At 46.4% G+C, this 18,072-nt stretch overlaps 1 protein-coding gene across 2 annotated transcripts in view; it reads right to left on the reverse strand.

Moving 5' to 3' along the window:
• LUC7L3 (LUC7 like 3 pre-mRNA splicing factor) overlaps nt 1–18,072 on the reverse strand; it is a 144,786-nt gene that overhangs the window by 82,368 nt on the left and 44,346 nt on the right. For both annotated transcript variants that reach the window (XR_010243900.1, XM_063960913.1), the window contains exons 6-7: nt 17,490–17,594; nt 3,850–4,011 (exon numbers count right to left, since the gene is read on the reverse strand). Coding sequence is in view for 1 of the 2 variants with exons in the window: in XM_063960913.1 (XP_063816983.1) it covers nt 3,850–4,011; nt 17,490–17,594 (267 nt within the window). In the remaining variant the exon portion in view is untranslated. The remainder of the gene's footprint in view (nt 1–3,849; nt 4,012–17,489; nt 17,595–18,072) is intronic.

Raw genomic sequence — 18,072 nt, forward strand, 5'->3', positions numbered from 1 at the left:
GCGCCTTATCCACCCTAAGGTGTGTTTCCCAACTCGCCCTCACTTTTGGCGGGAAAGGGTATACCTCCAATAATTTTCTATCGGAGGAAACCCACGTATCATCACACACTTTAATTTATCTGATTCAGGAAAAACTACAAGTAGATTATTCCCACCCTACATAATACCCTTATTTGTGGTACTTGTAGTATCAGAAATATATAACACCTCCTTCATTGCCCTTAACATGTAACTTGTGGCCCTAAAGGAAAATACGTTTGTTTCTTCACCGTCGACACTGAAGTCAGTGTCCGTGTCTGTGTCGACCAACTGAGGTAAATGGGCGTTTTTACAAGCCCCTGACGGTGTCTGAGACGCCTGGACAGGTACTAATTTGTTTGCCGGCCGTCTCATGTCGTCAACCGACCTTGCATCGTGTTGACATTATCACGTAATTCCTAAATAAGCCATCCATTCCGGTGTCGACTCCCTAGAGAGTGACATCACCAATACAGGCAATTTGCTCCGCCTCCTCACCAACATCGTCCTCCTACATGTCGACACACACGTACCGACACACAGCACACACACAGGGAATGCTCTGATAGAGGACAGGACCCCACTAGCCCTTTGGGGAGACAGGAGAGTTTGCCAGCACACACCAAAAACTCTATAATTATACAGGGACAACCCCTTATACAAGTGTTTTCCCTTATAGCATTTTCACATATGTAATCATATCGCCAAATAAGTGCCCCCCCTCTCTGTTTTAACCCTGTTTCTGTAGTGCAGTGCAGGGGAGAGCCTGGGAGCCTTCCTCACAGCAGAGCTGAGCAGGAAAATGGTGCCGTGTGCTGAGGAGAATAGGCCCCGCACCCTTTTCGGCGGGCTCTTCTCCCGGAGTTTGTGAGATCTGGCAGGGGTTAAATACATCCATATAGCCTCAAGGGCTATATGTGATGTATTTTAGCCATAAAAAGGTATTATACATTGCTGCCCAGGGCGAACCCCCCAGCGCCCTGCACCCTCAGTGACAGTTGGTGACTGTTGGTGAAGTGTGCTGACAACAATGGCGCACAGCTGCAGTGCTGTGCGCTACCTTATGAAGACTGAAAGTCTTCTGCCGCCTGTTTCTGGACCTCTGGACCTCTTCAACTTCGGCATCTGCAAGGGGGGTCGGCGGCACGGCTCCGGGACGAACCCCAGGGTGAGACCTGTGTTCCGACTCCCTCTGGAGCTAATGGTGTCCAGTAGCCTAAGAAGCAAATCCATCCTGCACGCAGGTGAGTTTACTTCTCTCCCCTAAGTCCCTCGTAGCAGTGAGCCTGTTGCCAGCAGGTCTCACTGAAAGAAAAAAACCTAACTTAAACTTTTATTCTAAGCAGCTCAGGAGAGCCACCTAGATTGCACCCTTCTCGGCCGGGCACAAAAATCTAACTGAGGCTTGGAGGAGGGTCATAGGGGGAGGAGCCAGTGCACACCACCTGATCCTAAAGCTTTTATTATTGTGCCCTGTCTCCTGCGGAGCCGCTAAACCCCATGGTCCTGACGGAGTCCCCAGCATCCACTTAGGACGTTAGAGAAATAAAAATTAAGAGCAAACAATGGAATCTGAACAAAAAAAAAAAAAAAAGTGCAGGATGTATTGACCCAATTCACTGTTCAGCTGATGCAGGGCTATCTGGGAAATCCAGCGTGCTGGAAATCTCAGATCACCTATAACCTGTCTGTCAACCAATTAGCGTCTTTGATCGCTATCTGGGAATCGCAAGCGCTGATTTATTTCATCTTAACCGATTTGAGAATGTTTTTTAACCTGCCTTGCCAGTCTTATGGTTAAAACACAAAATTTTATTATTTGTTATTGAATTCTGTGGTGCAATATAGTAGCGCGTTTCGCTGTCCTTAGACAGCTTTTTCAAAAAGCTAAGGACAAAGGACAGCAAAACGCGTCAGGCTTGTTCCTCCGTGGTCTAAGGGACTCTGTGGACATTTGTTTATTGGTCATTTACTGGAGGATTCTGGTTATACACGGTCCAAGCATTAAAGGTTAGAGGGACTCCCAACAAATGTGCTGAAATCCATTGCCACTTCGGTGAACTACCGCATGAAAAGGATCAACGCTAACAGGATTCATCCCTTCACAAATACCTCAGGACCGGTAACTATTAAAAACCCTTGGGACCACTGCCATTGGTCCATGACCACCATCTGTATCTACATTTGGTCTGTGATCCATACAACTCTGCCAAAAGCCCTCAATATATGACCTAAAAAGGAGGACATTATTCCAAAGTTGCACGACACCATTCCATTTATGATGCACAGTAATTTTGCATATGCATTGATTTGTTATTAATTGTATTTGAATATAGATTAAGGCGGCTTGTTAGCCAGCTATATTAATCCTATACAAGTATTTTTAATAAATGACACTTTTTAGATTACCATGATGTCGATATCATCATTTGTATAATCAAGTACTATAAGCTCTGTTTTTTCTTCCCTGGAGAAGCAGCGGCAGAGGTGGCCGGGGATCGGGGACGGGTGAGTATTGCCAGTGGAAACAGCAGCAGCACGGCCCAGCGCTCAGCAGCGCACTGACATTTGTCGGGAGCGGCCAAATCGCCGTCCCGTTGAATACTCACGTGTCGGGTCCTTTCCGCCGGAAAGGACACGACAGGTATTGGATATACCCCTAAGAGGCCAAACGCATGCACATTAATATATTCATTGGGGGGAGATTTAAAACATATTAGTTTGGGAATTTGCCTTTTAAAAGTTATGTTATACCAAAAAGGAAAACTTCTCATCCCCAGGTCATATCCATTCTTTCTGGACAAGACGCCCGCTCAAATAATAGCATTCATTACCTCAAGGCAGTGCCCCCAAACTATTGTAAATAATGATTTATTACTGTATGTGAAGATCTAGTCGCATACCCACTAGCACAGAAATATATACTATTACCCCTTCATTTGTTCGTAAGACCCCCATTCCCCCCAAAAATAAAAAAAACAATGTATGAAGCTAGTCAATGTATGCTGCCCCACTGTCTGTCCTGCACTGTTGGAAAAAAAAAAAAACACCTAATCTTCTGGTTTAAACCATTTTTTTTTATATTCATGGTTTTATGGAAAAATAACTTTAATCATGTATTAGAAACCTTAACCATCTTGTAAGCCTTTCTAACATTAGGATATGATTTGATTTTACATCTTTCAATAAAACCCTTTTTTACAGCTCAATACTCATATCGGACTACATGTAGATAGACTAAACATTAATACATAAAAAGTACACTCCGATGAAATTGAAAATAAGAACAAGTTAATGTTAAGCATTAGTCCTACTTATGACTTATTATAATTAAATAAATCTGAATAGTAACACAAAATGAAAAATGCAATAGCACTTTTCAGATAAAACACACCAAAAAAGGAGTTAAACATTATCACTGGTCATGCCACTTGCATTAAACCGTTTCAATAAAAAAAAACAAAAAAACTAGAGTTTAGTTTAAGTATAACAGGCTTTTTTAAAGTCACTGCACCTTAGTTGCAGCATAGTAAGAAACTAGAGTGTTTTTTTCTTTTTAAACCATTTTATTTAAACCAGCCAACCCTGCTGTCCTGCTTTACCACTGGTATTTTCTATGATCTAATTTCCTTAACTTTTTTCTGTGTGTGGACCATAAAACAGGAGAGGTACTAATAAAAGTGGAAAAAACTGTCCTTTAAAGGTCTGAAATTAACCATTTCTATAGCCAGATTGTCCTTTGCTGGCACAGACACAGGTGAAAAGTTTATTTTTTCTGAAATAGATTCAGGTGCATTTGCAGTGTTTTTTTCTTTTATCCCATAGACATACCTTTAATTCTTCCACAGTGTTCTTTATTTTGGCATAGCCCATATGTTGTTTACCCATAAGATGATCATCTACACGGGATTGAGCATCTCCAACAATTAAAAAGGCACCACAGACTTCACACACCTCCATCTGCTTCTCCTGAGCGGCAAAGCTTTCAATTGTCTGTGTAATGCAAAGCACAAAACACTTAAATGAAGCACAAACATTCAGAAGACAATGGACTGAGGAGTAGACCAAGACGTTGTGCCTGTTCTAGCCATAAATTAATCCCAAGAACCCCACTGATGCCAAACGTTTAATACAAGATAAAATGCTCCAACGTTTTGTCCTCTTAAAGCAGAAATAGGAATTTAATAACTACCGGTAATTCCTTTCCTCGTAGTCCGTAGTGGATACTGGGGAATAGTATATTACCATGGGGTATAGATCGGGTCCAATGGAGCCTGGCACTTTAAGAAATCATTAGTGTGTGCTGGCTCCTCCCCAACATGCCCCTTCGAGCAGACTCAGTCTAGGAAACTGTGCCCGAGGAGACGGACATACTTTGAGAGAAAACAATATGAGGACAGATCAAAGGCGATAATATAATAAATCTGAGTATACGTCACTTCTATGATATGAAGTCCTTTTCATAAAGTCATTCTCTTTGATCATCTCACAAATATCTTTATACACCTGGTCTTGCTCTTTCATATGCGAGTTTCGGTACGTCCACGTATACTGTGAAATGGTGGCGAGCTACTATTCTTATCTTCTATCAAATATCGGTTTTGGCACAATAGGGTTCCAATTTCTGAACAGTTACGGGTTATCATCCACCTGTGTCAAGCAATACCACCTATGTTTGTGCATTTTTTTCCTTCTCTTTCACATGTACATCTGGAATTTGTGAGACGATCAAAGAGAATGACTTTATGAAAAGGACTACATATTATATTAGTGACGTATACTCATATTTATTATATTGTTATCGCCTTTGATCTATCCTCATATTGTATGGTCTAAAATATTGTTTGAGATCTGTTATTTTGGGCGGATCTAGATTAGGCTGACAACTTCGCGCCAGAATACACACTATTGTCTTTTTCTGTATACTTTGAGAGAAGTATATAACACAAAGCGGTGAGGTAACGAACCAACACACACAATAAGATAGCCGAGCTAACCAAGACACAGGAGAGCAACGCTAACGATAGAAAGAAAGCAACGCTAACCAAACATGGAACAGGGAAGCAAAAGCTAACCCATCCAATAAACACTTACAAAGTAAGCAGGAAAACGAAGCACAGAGGCGCGCGCACAGTATCCACTACGGACTACGAGAAAAGGAATTACCAATAGGTATTAAATTCCTATTTTCTCTAATGTCCTAGTGGATACTGGGGAACAGAGGATTACCATAGGGATGACCAAAAGCTCCCAGAACAGGTGGAAGAGTGCTGAAACCCCTGCAAAACCGCCTGACCAAACTGAAGGTCACGTGTTCACACCAGACCAAGCTGCTGCACGGCACAACTGTAAGGCCGAGACAGCCGGGGTAGCCGCACAGGAAAAACCCACCAACCTTGTGGAGTGGGCCTGAACCGAACTCTGCAGTGGCAGAGCAGCCGAAGTATAGGCTTGTTGGATAGTTCATTTGAGCCAACGAGCAATGGACTGCTTGCAGGCAGGACGACCAATTTTCTAGCATCATAGACTATGAAAAGCGAGTCAGACTTCCTGTGACAAGCAGTCCTTTTGATGTAAATCAGGGGTGTCCAACCTTTCACCTTCCCTGGGCCACATTAGAAGATGAAAATTTGGTTTGGGCCGCACATAAAATAAAATAACAGTAACGATACCTGATCATCCAAAAAAAACATATAAAACATAGTTAACATATTAAACTTACTTGGAAATGAAGTTAGTGAGATGTTTGACATTGTTTCTCAGCCACCGGAACCGAATACAAAACCAAAACACAAAACCCGAAAAATTTCCGGTGCACATCACTACTTAATGGCCCTCATTCCGAGTTGATCGGTCGCAAGGCGAATTTAGCAGAGTTACACACGCTAAGCTGCCGCCTACTGGGAGTGAATCTTAGCTTCTTAAAATTGCGACCGATGTATTCGCAATAATGCGATTACTAACTACTTAGCAGTTTCAGAGTAGCTCCAGACTTACTCTGCCTGTGCGATCATTTCAGTGCTTGTCGTTCCTGGTTGACGTCACAAACACACCCAGCGTTCGCCCAGGCACTCCCACCGTTTCCCCGGCCACTCCTGCGTTTTTTCCGGAAACGGTAGCGTTTTCAGCCACACGCCCCTGAAACGCCGTGTTTCCGCCCAGTAACACCCATTTCCTGTCAATCACACTACGATCGCCGGAGCGAAGAAAAAGCCGTGAGTAAAAATACTTTCTTCATAGTAAAGTTACTTGGCGCAGTCGCAGTGCGAACATTGCGCATGCGTACTAAGCGGATTTTCACTGCGATGCGATGAAAAATACCGAGCGAACAACTCGGAATGAGGGCCAATATAAAGTGATGTTTGAGGCTTTTAAAATACAATTCTGTAGGTGGCAGGCCTTACGGGACAGGTTGTGCAGGAAGATGCGCAGTTAAAGGCTGAAAACAAATAAAATCACATTATTTATAGGACAAACCACAGAGAAACAACAGGAGAGGCTGCAGTAGGGGATTGGAAAGGGCAAAAGAGGACACACATTTATATTCCAGTCGGGACTGCTATTTTGTTTTGTTTTTTTCCTCTCTCCCTTCAACGTATACTGTTTCACTAGGGGAGACCACTGCTATTTTCTCAATGAATGTAACAAGTTTACTTAATAGAAATGAAACCAGCTGAGTCTTTTGTTCATTAACATAAGAAAAACTCTTAAACATTCAATAAAGATTTGTCCTGATTTGTGCTTTTTGTAAAGAGAAAAAAACTACATTTGAAATGTAAGCCCCGGTCTGCCCCTCCTGCCCGGACTCCCTTACAGAGAATTGTGCCTTGCAGCTGATGGCCTGAATGCTTTTATTTCAGAAGGGGGAAGTCCTCTCGTAGAGCCTGAAGTGTTGCCCAGTCTTGTATGGAGTGAAAGGAAGGGGGTTTGGCAAGGACACCATGTACCGGTAGCCGCCCGCAGCACGCACCTACTTTTTTTAGCCAGGATTTGCTAGTTTAGCCGCGGCCGCCAGAGACTCCCGCCTCCAGCTCCGTGCTCGCTCTAGCCGGGTGCATGCGTGTGACGTCACATGCGCGTGCGACGTCATGACATCACACGCGCGATGTGCCTGCGCCCGCATCCCGGAAGCACAGAGAGCCGCGTCTAGTGCTGCTGGCTCCCCAAACTTGAAACTTTAGAAAACTTTAGAATAGAATTTCTTAAAAAATTAAAAATTGCACTGGGCCGCATTACTAGCCGACCTGGGCCGCATGCGGCCCGCGGGCCGCGGGTTGGACAAGCCTGATGTAAATCCTCAAAGCCCTCACAACATCCAGGAACTTTGGAGCAAATTAAGTGTCTGGTAAGACCGAAAACACAATTGGTTGGTTTATATGAAAGGCAGACACTACTTTTGGTAAAAACTGTGGGCGAGTTCTGAGCTCCACCCTATCCTCACGAAATACAAAGTATGGGCTCTTGCAAGACAAGGCCGCCAATTATGACACTCGCCTAGCTGAAGCCAAGGCCAGTAACATAACAGTCTGCCATGTCAAGTATTTGAAGTCCACCTTATGCAAGTGTTCGAACCAATCCGACTGGAGAAATGTCAACACCACACTGAGGTTCCACGGAGCAGTGGGAGGAACAAAGGGTGGTTGAATGTGCAATACCCCCTTAAGAAAGGTCTGTACGTCAGGAAGTAACGCCAGTTGTTTCTGGAATAACAGAGATGAAATCTGAACCTTGATGGAGCCTAAACGAAGGCCCTTATCCACTCCTGCTTGCAGGAACAGTAGAAAACAGACCAGACGAAATTCCACAGGAGAAAATTTAACCCTCACACCATAAAACATACTTCTTCCAAATACGGTGGTAATGTTTGGAGGTAACCACCTTACAGGCCTGAACCATCGTGGAAACCACCTTGGATGGAAGGTCCTTCCTGGTTAAAATTTCCCTCTCTAAATCTCCAGGCCGTCAAACATAGCCGCTGTAAGTCTGGATAGACTAACGGTCCTTGATGAAGGTAGTCCTTGAGAAGCGGCAGAGGACAGGGTTCCTCCAACAACAGGGTCAGTAGGTCCACATACCAGACCTGACGAAGCCAATCCGGGGCAATGAGAATTGCCTGAACCCTTTCCTTTTTGAGTTTGAGAACTCTTGGGATTAGCGGTTTGGAGGAAACAGGTAAACCGGTAAGGCAATGGCGTCAGAGCATCTACCGCAACCGCTTGCGGGTCCCTCGCTCTGGAGCAGTAACGAAGACGCTTCTTGTTGAGACGAGAAGCCATCAGGGTCTATCTGTGGACAACCTCACCGGTGAACAAGTTGTTGAAACACCTGAGAGTAGAGGCCCCATTCCCCCGTATTGAGGTAGTTTCTGCTTCCCAGTTGTCCACTCCTGGAATGTAAACGGCTGAGATGGCCCTTGCGTTGGCTTCCGCCCAGAGGAGTATTCTTGACACCTCTCGCATTGCGGCCCTGTTTCTTGTTCCTCCATGCCAGTTGATGTACACCACTGCCGTGGCGCTGTCCGACTGCACCTGGATGGCCCGATACCGAAGGAGGGATGAGGCCTGTATTAGAGCATTGTAAAATGCCTTGAGTTCCAGGATGTTGACTGGAAGAGCAGATTCCTGAAAGGAATAAGTCCCCTGGAACTGCGCTACTTGAGTAACAGCCGTCCAGGACAGGGTGTTGAAACTCAGACCCTCCACCAGATGGGGAACATATAGCTGCCATAGTAGGGATATCCGCACATTTGGTGACAGGATTATATGTTGATTATATGTTGATGCGTGTGCAGGTGAGATCCCTACCATTTGTCCAACAAATCCAGTTGAAACGGTCACGCATGGAAGCTGCCGTACTGTATCACCTCGTAGGAGGCCACCATCATGCCCAGCAGGTGGATGCACAGATGAATCAAGACCACGCAAGGTTTCAGCACCGACCAGACCATAGACTGAATAGTCAAGGCCTTGTCCATAGAAAGGTAGATCTTCTGAGACACCGTACCTAGGATCATCCCCAGGAAATTAATTATCTGAGACGGTTCCAAGTGAGATTTCTGGAAATTGAGTATCAGACCGTGATCCGTAAGCAAACGAGTAGTCAAGTCGACACTGTGCAGTAGCTGTTCCCTGGACACCGACTATCAGGAGATCGTCCAGGTACGGAAATTATTTGGATACCCCTCATGCGCAGTTGTGTGTCCTTTATATCCAGTGACACCAGAAACGCCCCCTCCTCCAGATTTGCTATCACTGCTCTTGGAGATTCCATATTGAATTTGAACACCCGAAGATATGGGTTCAGGGATTTGAGGTTCAAGATCGGTCGTCCAGAGCGCTTCGGAACCACAAAGACTTGAGTAAAACCCCTTTTTGTGTGCAGCTGAGGCGGCACTGGAACAGCAACTCCTGTAGAAAGCAGCTTTTGCACTGCCTGCTGTAAGGAAACCCTTTCTTCCAGTGAAGCTGGTAAGAGTAGGGAGTTCCTGGAATTCCAGCTGGTATCCATGGGATATGAGGGTCCCTCACCCAAGGATCCCAGCAGGACTCTGCCCATATGTCGGCGAAGTGTTGAAGGTGAGCACCTACCTAAAAGTCGCATTGCTGCTGGGGCCAACCGTCACGCGGAGGGCTTCGTGGAAGAGGTTCCCGAGGCCTGGTCCGCAGGTCCAGCAGCTTCTGGTTTGCGGGATTTACCGCAAGATCCTCTAGCAGCATTGGAGGCACCTCTGGCCTTGCCTCTGAATCTGGCCACCCGAAAGGACTGCAGGGAGGGTCCAGGATAGGGACGCCTGGCGGGTGGCGGGGCAGACGGCAGATATGTAGATTTACCTGAGATTTCCACTTGTTCAGTTCTTCTCCAAAGCATCACCTGTAAAAGGAAGGTTTTCAACCACTTTTTAAGAATCATCATCTGCTGACCATTAACATAGCTACAGGTCTCTACGAGCAGATACTGCCATAGCAGTGGTACGGCCGTTAATGATACTAAGTTCGTTAACAGCCTCACTCAGTCTGCAGCATCTTGGATGTGTTGTAGCAATGTAACTATCTCATCTTGAGGTAGTGTAAGTAACCCTTTCAGAATATCAGACCATTTCACCATGGCTCTAGAAAACCAGCCGCATACTATGGTATGGCGTTGGGCTACACCTGATGCAGTATAAATTGATTTAAGAGTGGTTTTAATTTCACGATCAGCTGGGTCTTTAAGGGAAACAGCCCCAGGTACAGGTAAAACGATCTTACGTGACAGCCTGGACACCAATGTATCCACTGTCGGCGGGGTTTCCCAGACTTTCCTATCCTCTGTAGGGAAAGGGAATGAATTTAACACCCGTTTAGGGATAATACATTTCTTGTCAGGATTTATCCATGCTGCCCTAGCCAGGGAATCTAATTCTTCAGAAACCGGAAAGGTTGCAGAGGACTTTGGTTTCACATTAAAATAAGAATTTACTTACCGATAATTCTATTTCTCGTAGTCCGTAGTGGATGCTGGGGACTCCGTCAGGACCATGGGGTTTAGCGGCTCCGCAGGAGACAGGGCACAATAATAAAAGCTTTAGGATCAGGTGGTGTGCACTGGCTCCTCCCCCTATGACCCTCCTCCAAGCCTCAGTTAGGATACTGTGCCCGGACGAGCGTGCATAATAAGGAAGGATATTGAATCCCGGGTAAGACTCATACCAGCCACACCAATCACACCGTACAACCTGTGATCTGAACCCAGTTAACAGTATGATAACAACGAAGGAGCCTCTGAAAAGATGGCTCACAACAAGAATAACCCGATTTTTGTAACAATAACTATGTACAAGTATTGCAGACAATCCGCACTTGGGATGGGCGCCCAGCATCCACTACGGACTACGAGAAATAGAATTATCGGTAAGTAAATTCTTATTTTCTCTAACGTCCTAAGTGGATGCTGGGGACTCCGTCAGGACCATGGGGATTATACCAAAGCTCCCAAACGGGCGGGAGAGTGCGGATGACTCTGCAGCACCGAATGAGAGAACTCCAGGTCCTCCTCAGTCAGGGTGTGCCCCTGACCAAGTAGCAGCTCGGCAAAGTTGTAAAGCCGAGACCCCACGGGCAGCCGCCCATGAGCCCACTTCCTTGTGGAATGGGCTTTTACTGATTTTGGCTGTGGCAAGCCTGCCACAGAATGTGCAAGCTGAATTGTACTACAAATCCAGCGAGCAATCGTCTGCTTAGAAGCAGGAACACCCATCTTGTTGGGTGCATACAGGCTAAACAGCGAGTCAGATTTTCTGACTCCAGTCGTCCTGGAAACATATATTTTCAGGGCCCTGACAACGTCAAGTAACTTGGAGTCCTCCAAGTCCCTAGTAGCCGCAGGTACCACAATAGGTTGGTTCATGTGAAAAACAGAAAACACCTTAAGGAGAAATTGAGGACGAGTCCTCAATTCTGCCCTGTCAGAATGAAAAATTAAGTAAGGGCTTTTATATGATAAAGCCGCCCATTCTGACACACGCCTGGCTGAAGCCAGGGCTAATAGAATCTTCACCTTCCATGTGAAATATTTTAATTCCACAGTGGTGAGTGGATCAAACCAATGTGACTTTAGGAAACTCAAAACAACATTGAGATCCCAAGGTGCCACTGGGGGCACAAAAGGAGGCTGTATATGCAGTACCCCTTTTACAAACGTCTGAACTTCAGGCACTGAAGCCAGTTCTTTCTGGAAGAAATTTGACAGGGTCGAAATTTGAACCTTAATGGACCCTAATTTTAGGCCCATAGACAGTCCTATTTTCAGGAAATGTAGGAAACGACCCAGTTGGAATTCCTCTGTAGGGACCTTCTTGGCCTCACACCACGCAACATATTTTCGCCAAATGCGGTGAAAATGTTTTGTGGTTACATCCTTCCTGGCTTCGACCAGGGTAGGGATGACTTCATCTGGAATGCCCTTTCAGGATCCGGCGTTCAACTGCCATGCCATCAAACGCAGCCGCGGTAAGTCTTGGAACAGACAAGGCCCTGCTGGAGCAGGTCCCTTCTTAAAGGTAGAGGCCACGGTTCTTCCGTGAGCATCTCTTGAAGTTCCGGGTACCAAGTCCTTCTTGACCCATCCGGAACCACGAGTATCGTTCTTACTCATCTCCTTCTTATGATTCTCAGTACTTTTGGTATGAGATGCATAGGAGGGAACACATACCCTGACTGGTACACCCACAGTGTTACCAGAGCGTCCACCGCTATTGCCTGAGGGTCCCTTGACCTGGCGCAATATTTGTCTAGTTTTTTGTTCAGGCGGGACGCCATCATGTCCACCTTTGGTTTTTCCCAACGGTTTACAATCATGTGGAAGACTTCCCGCTGAAGTCCCCACTCTCCCGGGTGGAGGTTATGCCTGCTGAGGAAGTTTGCTTCCCAGTTTTCCACTCCCGGAATTAACACTGCTGAGAGTGTTATCACATGATTTTTCGCCCAGCGAAGAATCCTTGCAGTTTCTGCCATTTCCCTCCTGCTTCATGTGCCGCCCTGTCTGTTTACGTGGGCGACTGCCGTGATGTTGTCCCACTGGATCAATACCGGCTGACCTTGAAGCAGAGGTCTTGCTAAGCTTAGAGCCTTGTAAATTGCCCTTAGCTCCAGTATATTTATGTGGAGAGAAGTCTCCAGACTTGATCACACTCCCTGGAAATTTTTTCCTTGTGTGACTGCTCCCCAGCCACTCAGGCTGGCATCCATTGGTCACCAGGACCCAGTCCTGAATGTCGAATCTGCGGCCCTTTCATAGATGAGCACTCTGCAGCCACCGCAGAAGAAAACACCCTTGTCCTTGGAGACAGGGTTATCCGCTGATGCATCTGAAGATGCGATCCGGACCATTTTCCCAGCAGATTCCACTGAAAGGTTCTTGCGTGAAATCTACCGAATGGGATCGCTTTGTAAGAAACCACCATTTTTCACAGGACCCTTGTGCAATGATGCACTGATACTTTTCCTGGTTTTAGGAGGTCCCTGACTAGCTCGGATAACTCCCTGGTCTTCTTCTCCGGGAGAAAACATCCTTTTCTGGACTGTGTCCAGAATCATTCCTAGGAACATTAGACGTGTCGTCGGAAAAAGCTGCGATTTTGGAATATTTAGAATCCACTCGTGCTGTCGTAGAACTACTTGAGATAGTGCTACTCCGACCGCCAACTGTTCTCTGGACCTTGCCCTTATCAGGAAAGCGTCCATATTTCTTTTAGGAAGAATCATCATTTCGGCCATTACCATGGTAAAGACCCGGGGTGCCGTGGACAATCCAAACGGCAGCGTCTGAACTGATAGTGACAGTTCTGTACCACGAACCTGAGATACCCTTGGTGAGAAGGGCAAAATTTGGACATGTAGGTAAGCGTCCCTGATATCCAGTGACACCATATCGTCCTGGTTCGCTATCACTGCTCTGAGTGACTCCATCTTGATTTGAACCCTTGTATGTAATTGTTCAAATCTTTTAGATCTCACTGAGCCGTTTGGCTTCAGTACCACAATATAGTGTGGAATAATACCCCTTCCCTTGTTGTAGGAGGGGTACTTTGATTATCACCTGCTGGGAATACAGCCTGTGAATTTTTTTCCAATACTGCCTCCCTGTCGGAGGGAGACGTTGGTAAAGCAGACTTCAGGAACTTGTGAGGGGAAGACGTCTCGAATTTCCAATGTACACCTGGGATACTACGTGTAGGATCCAGGAGTCCACTTGCGAGTGAGCCCACTGCGTGCTGAAACTCTTGAGATGACCCCCCACCGCACCTGAGTCCGCTTGTATGGCCCCAGCGTCATGCTGCGGACTTGGCAGAAGCTGTGGAGGACTTCTGTTCCTGGGAATGGGCTGCCTGCTGCAGTCTTCTTCCCTTTCCTCTAACCCTGGGCAGATATGACTGGCCTTTTGCCCGCCTGCCTTTATGGGTACGAAAGGACTGAGACTGAAAAGACTGTGTCCTTTTCTGCTGAGATGTGACTTGGGGTAACAAAAGTGGATTTTCCAGCTGTTGCCATGGCCACCAGGTCCGATGGACCGCCCCTTTATACGGCAATACTTCCATGTGCCGTCTGGAATCTGCATCACCTGACCACTGTCGTGTCTATAAACATCGTCTGGCAGATATGGACATCACATCTACTCTTGATGCCAGAATGCAAATATCCCTCTGCGCATCTCGCATATATAGAAATGCATCCTTAAAATGCTCTATAGTCAATAAAATATTGTTCCTGTCAAGGGTATCAATATTTTCAGTCAGGAAATCCGACCAAGCCCCCCCAGCGCTGCACATCCAGGCTGAGGCGATTGCTGGTCGTAGTATAACACCAGTATGTGTGTATATACTTTTTAGGATATTTTTCAGCTTCCTATCAGCTGGCTCTTTGAGGGCGGCCGTATCTGGAGACGGTAACGCCACTTGTTTTTATAAGCGTGTGAGCGCCTTATCCACCCTAAGGTGTGTTTCCCAACTCGCCCTCACTTCTGGCGGGAAAGGGTATACCTCCAATAATTTTCTATCGGAGGAAACCCACGTATCATCACACACTTTAATTTATCTGATTCAGGAAAAACTACAAGTAGATTATTCCCACCCTACATAATACCCTTATTTGTGGTACTTGTAGTATCAGAAATATGTAACACCTCCTTCATTGCCCTTAACATGTAACGTGTGGCCCTAAAGGAAAATACGTTTGTTTCTTCACCGTCGACACTGAAGTCAGTGTCCGTGTCTGTGTCGACCAACTGAGGTAAATGGGCGTTTTTACAAGCCCCTGACGGTGTCTGAGACGCCTGGACAGGTACTAATTTGTTTGCCGGCCGTCTCATGTCGTCAACCGACCTTGCATCGTGTTGACATTATCACGTAATTCCTAAATAAGCCATCCATTCCGGTGTCGACTCCCTAGAGAGTGACATCACCAATACAGGCAATTTGCTCCGCCTCCTCACCAACATCGTCCTCCTACATGTCGACACACACGTACCGACACACAGCACACACACAGGGAATGCTCTGATAGAGGACAGGACCCCACTAGCCCTTTGGGGAGACAGAGGGAGAGTTTGCCAGCACACACCAAAAACGCTATAATTATACAGGGACAACCCCTTATACAAGTGTTTTCCCTTATAGCATTTTCACATATGTAATCATATCGCCAAATAAGTGCCCCCCCTCTCTGTTTTAACCCTGTTTCTGTAGTGCAGTGCAGGGGAGAGCCTGGGAGCCTTCCTCACAGCAGAGCTGAGCAGGAAAATGGCGCCGTGTGCTGAGGAGAATAGGCCCCGCCCCCTAAAACGGCGGGCTCTTCTCCCGGAGTTTGTGAGATCTGGCAAGGGTTAAATACATCCATATAGCCTCAAGGGCTATATGTGATGTATTTTAGCCATAAAAAAGGTATAATACATTGCTGCCCAGGGCGCCCCCCCCAGCGCCCTGCACCCTCAGTGACCGCTGGTATGAAGTGTGCTGACAACAATGGCGCACAGCTGCAGTGCTGTGTGCTACCTTATGAAGACTGAAAGTCTTCTGCCGCCTGTTTCTGGACCTCTGGACCTCTTCAACTTCGGCATCTGCAAGGGGGGTCGGCGGCACGGCTCCGGGACGAACCCCAGGGTGAGACCTGTGTTCCGACTCCCTCTGGAGCTAATGGTGTCCAGTAGCCTAAGAAGCAAATCCATCCTGCACGCAGGTGAGTTTACTTCTCTCCCCTAAGTCCCTCGTAGCAGTGAGCCTGTTGCCAGCAGGACTCACTGAAAATAAAAAACCTAACTTAAAAACTTTTATTCTAAGCAGCTCAGGAGAGCCACCTAGATTGCACCCTTCTCGGCCGGGCACAAAAATCTAACTGAGGCTTGGAGGAGGGTCATAGGTGGAGGAGCCAGTGCACACCACCTGATCCTAAAGCTTTTATTATTGTGCCCTGTCTCCTGCGGAGCCGCTAAACCCCATGGTCCTGACGGAGTCCCCAGCATCCACTTAGGACGTTAGAGAAAATACAATTCCTCTGCCTGTTCTTCCTCCTTATTAGGGATAAATTGAGCACCTCTCTAATGGCATGAGGGCTTCAACACCTGGGGACAGGGAATCATCCTTGTCAGCCTCTCCTTCATCAAGCTGTGGTAGTTCAGAATCAGATTGTAATAAGTGAGGGAGAGTGCGTTTGTGAGAGACCAACAGGGGGAGCTGAAGAGCCTACCTGTGGTCGGTAGCCGTTACCATAAACGTGTCCATAGTTTGTTTCAGGGTCTTTCTTGCTTAGCCGTAGCTAACTCTGAACTAATATTGGAAATAGTTTTAAATGATTCAATCCACTCAGATTCCTGCACATTACTACCTTGTGAAGGAATTGAGCATTGGGTACACATAAGGGACCCCTGTGAGGAAGGTGTAAACCTAGCCTTGCATAAAGTTCACACAGACTAATTTGCAGACATGCTTGAGTAGAAACACACAGATAATACAGTGAGGTATTAGTGAGATATGCACACTAACCCAGACTACCCTGAATGGAGTGACAGAGAAATTGGAACCAGCACACTACACCACAGACTGAACAGCGCCCCGCTGGGTGTCCTTTAAGTGTTATTTTCCACAGCGCGGTAGAATCGCTGATTAGGAGCCCCCCCCCTTCACTATAACCCCCTGGTACCAGTTACAATGGTGATTCAGTGGGTCCTGGAGGAGCAGTCTCTGCGTGCAGCCTATTCATCATCAGCAGCAGGAAATCGCACCGTTTGGCTTCTGGTCCCACTCTCCGGGAAGCCCCGCCCCATAACGGAGCGGGGTCCCTGCATTATTTTTATACTGGCTCTCTCCTTAAAAAAAAAAAAAAAAAAAGTGTGCCTGGAGCCGGGTGAACACTGTCCCTTTATGCCGCCAATATGCATCGGGGACCCGCTAACCGGGACCCCGGTGTAACACTAACTGCACCGCATCGACTTTGGCATCTGTTAAGGGGTTGCCGCATGCTGCTGGCGTGGGCTCACAACCTGGGGATGTGAGAAACCGCGCCTCAGGAGCTCAGTGTCCTGTCAGCTGGGATTACGAACCATTAACTCTTAGGAAGTTGGTTCGGTCCCTCCTTAAGTCCCACGACTCAGGCAGACTGGTTGCCAACCAGTGTGCCTGAAAATAAACTAGAAGAAATTTCTGAAGAAACCTCTTTGGAGAGCAACAGAATGTACCCGGATCCTAGGGCACATTTTCTAAACTGAGTCTGCTAGTAGGGGCATAGAGGGGAGGAGCCAGCACACACTATTGATTTCTTAAAGTGCCAGGCTCCAGTGGACCCGATCTATACCCCATGGTAATATACTATTCTCCAGTATCCACTAGTACGTTAGAGAAACATAGCTGTAAACAGCACAGAGCAATGCAATTGTCTAGTTTATAGTTCAAAGGTAAACAGGCAAGGCACAAGTGCCCCTCAGGAACATTTTTTTTAACTTACTGATGTGGAAGATTTTAGAAGTTCTCGCTCTTCTTTTAACTGTTCAACAAGTTTCATCATCCCTTGCGCCTCCTCCACCTTGCCTTCCGAACCCAGCTCTTCTATCTGCTCACACAAAAGGTAATCAAAATCTCTTCACTGCTAAAACCACTGGCAGTAGAATGTGAATTGATAATATAATTTAAATAAATATATATAAATAATAAGAATTTACTTACCGATAATTCTATTTCTCGGAGTCCGTAGTGGATGCTGGGGTTCCTGAAAGGACCATGGGGAATAGCGGCTCCGCAGGAGACAGGGCACAAAAGTAAAGCTTTCCGATCAGGTGGTGTGCACTGGCTCCTCCCCCTATGACCCTCCTCCAAGCCAGTTAGGTACTGTGCCCGGACGAGCGTACACAATAAGGGAGGAATTTTGAATCCCGGGTAAGACTCATACCAGCCACACCAATCACACCGTACAACCTGTGATCTAAACCCAGTTAACAGTATGATAACAGCGGAGCCTCTGAAAAGATGGCTCACAACAATAATAACCCGATTTTTGTAACTATGTACAAGTATTGCAGATAATCCGCACT

This window comes from Pseudophryne corroboree, chromosome 3, assembly GCF_028390025.1.
Source record: "Pseudophryne corroboree isolate aPseCor3 chromosome 3, aPseCor3.hap2, whole genome shotgun sequence".
Classification (NCBI taxonomy): Eukaryota; Metazoa; Chordata; class Amphibia; order Anura; family Myobatrachidae; genus Pseudophryne; species Pseudophryne corroboree.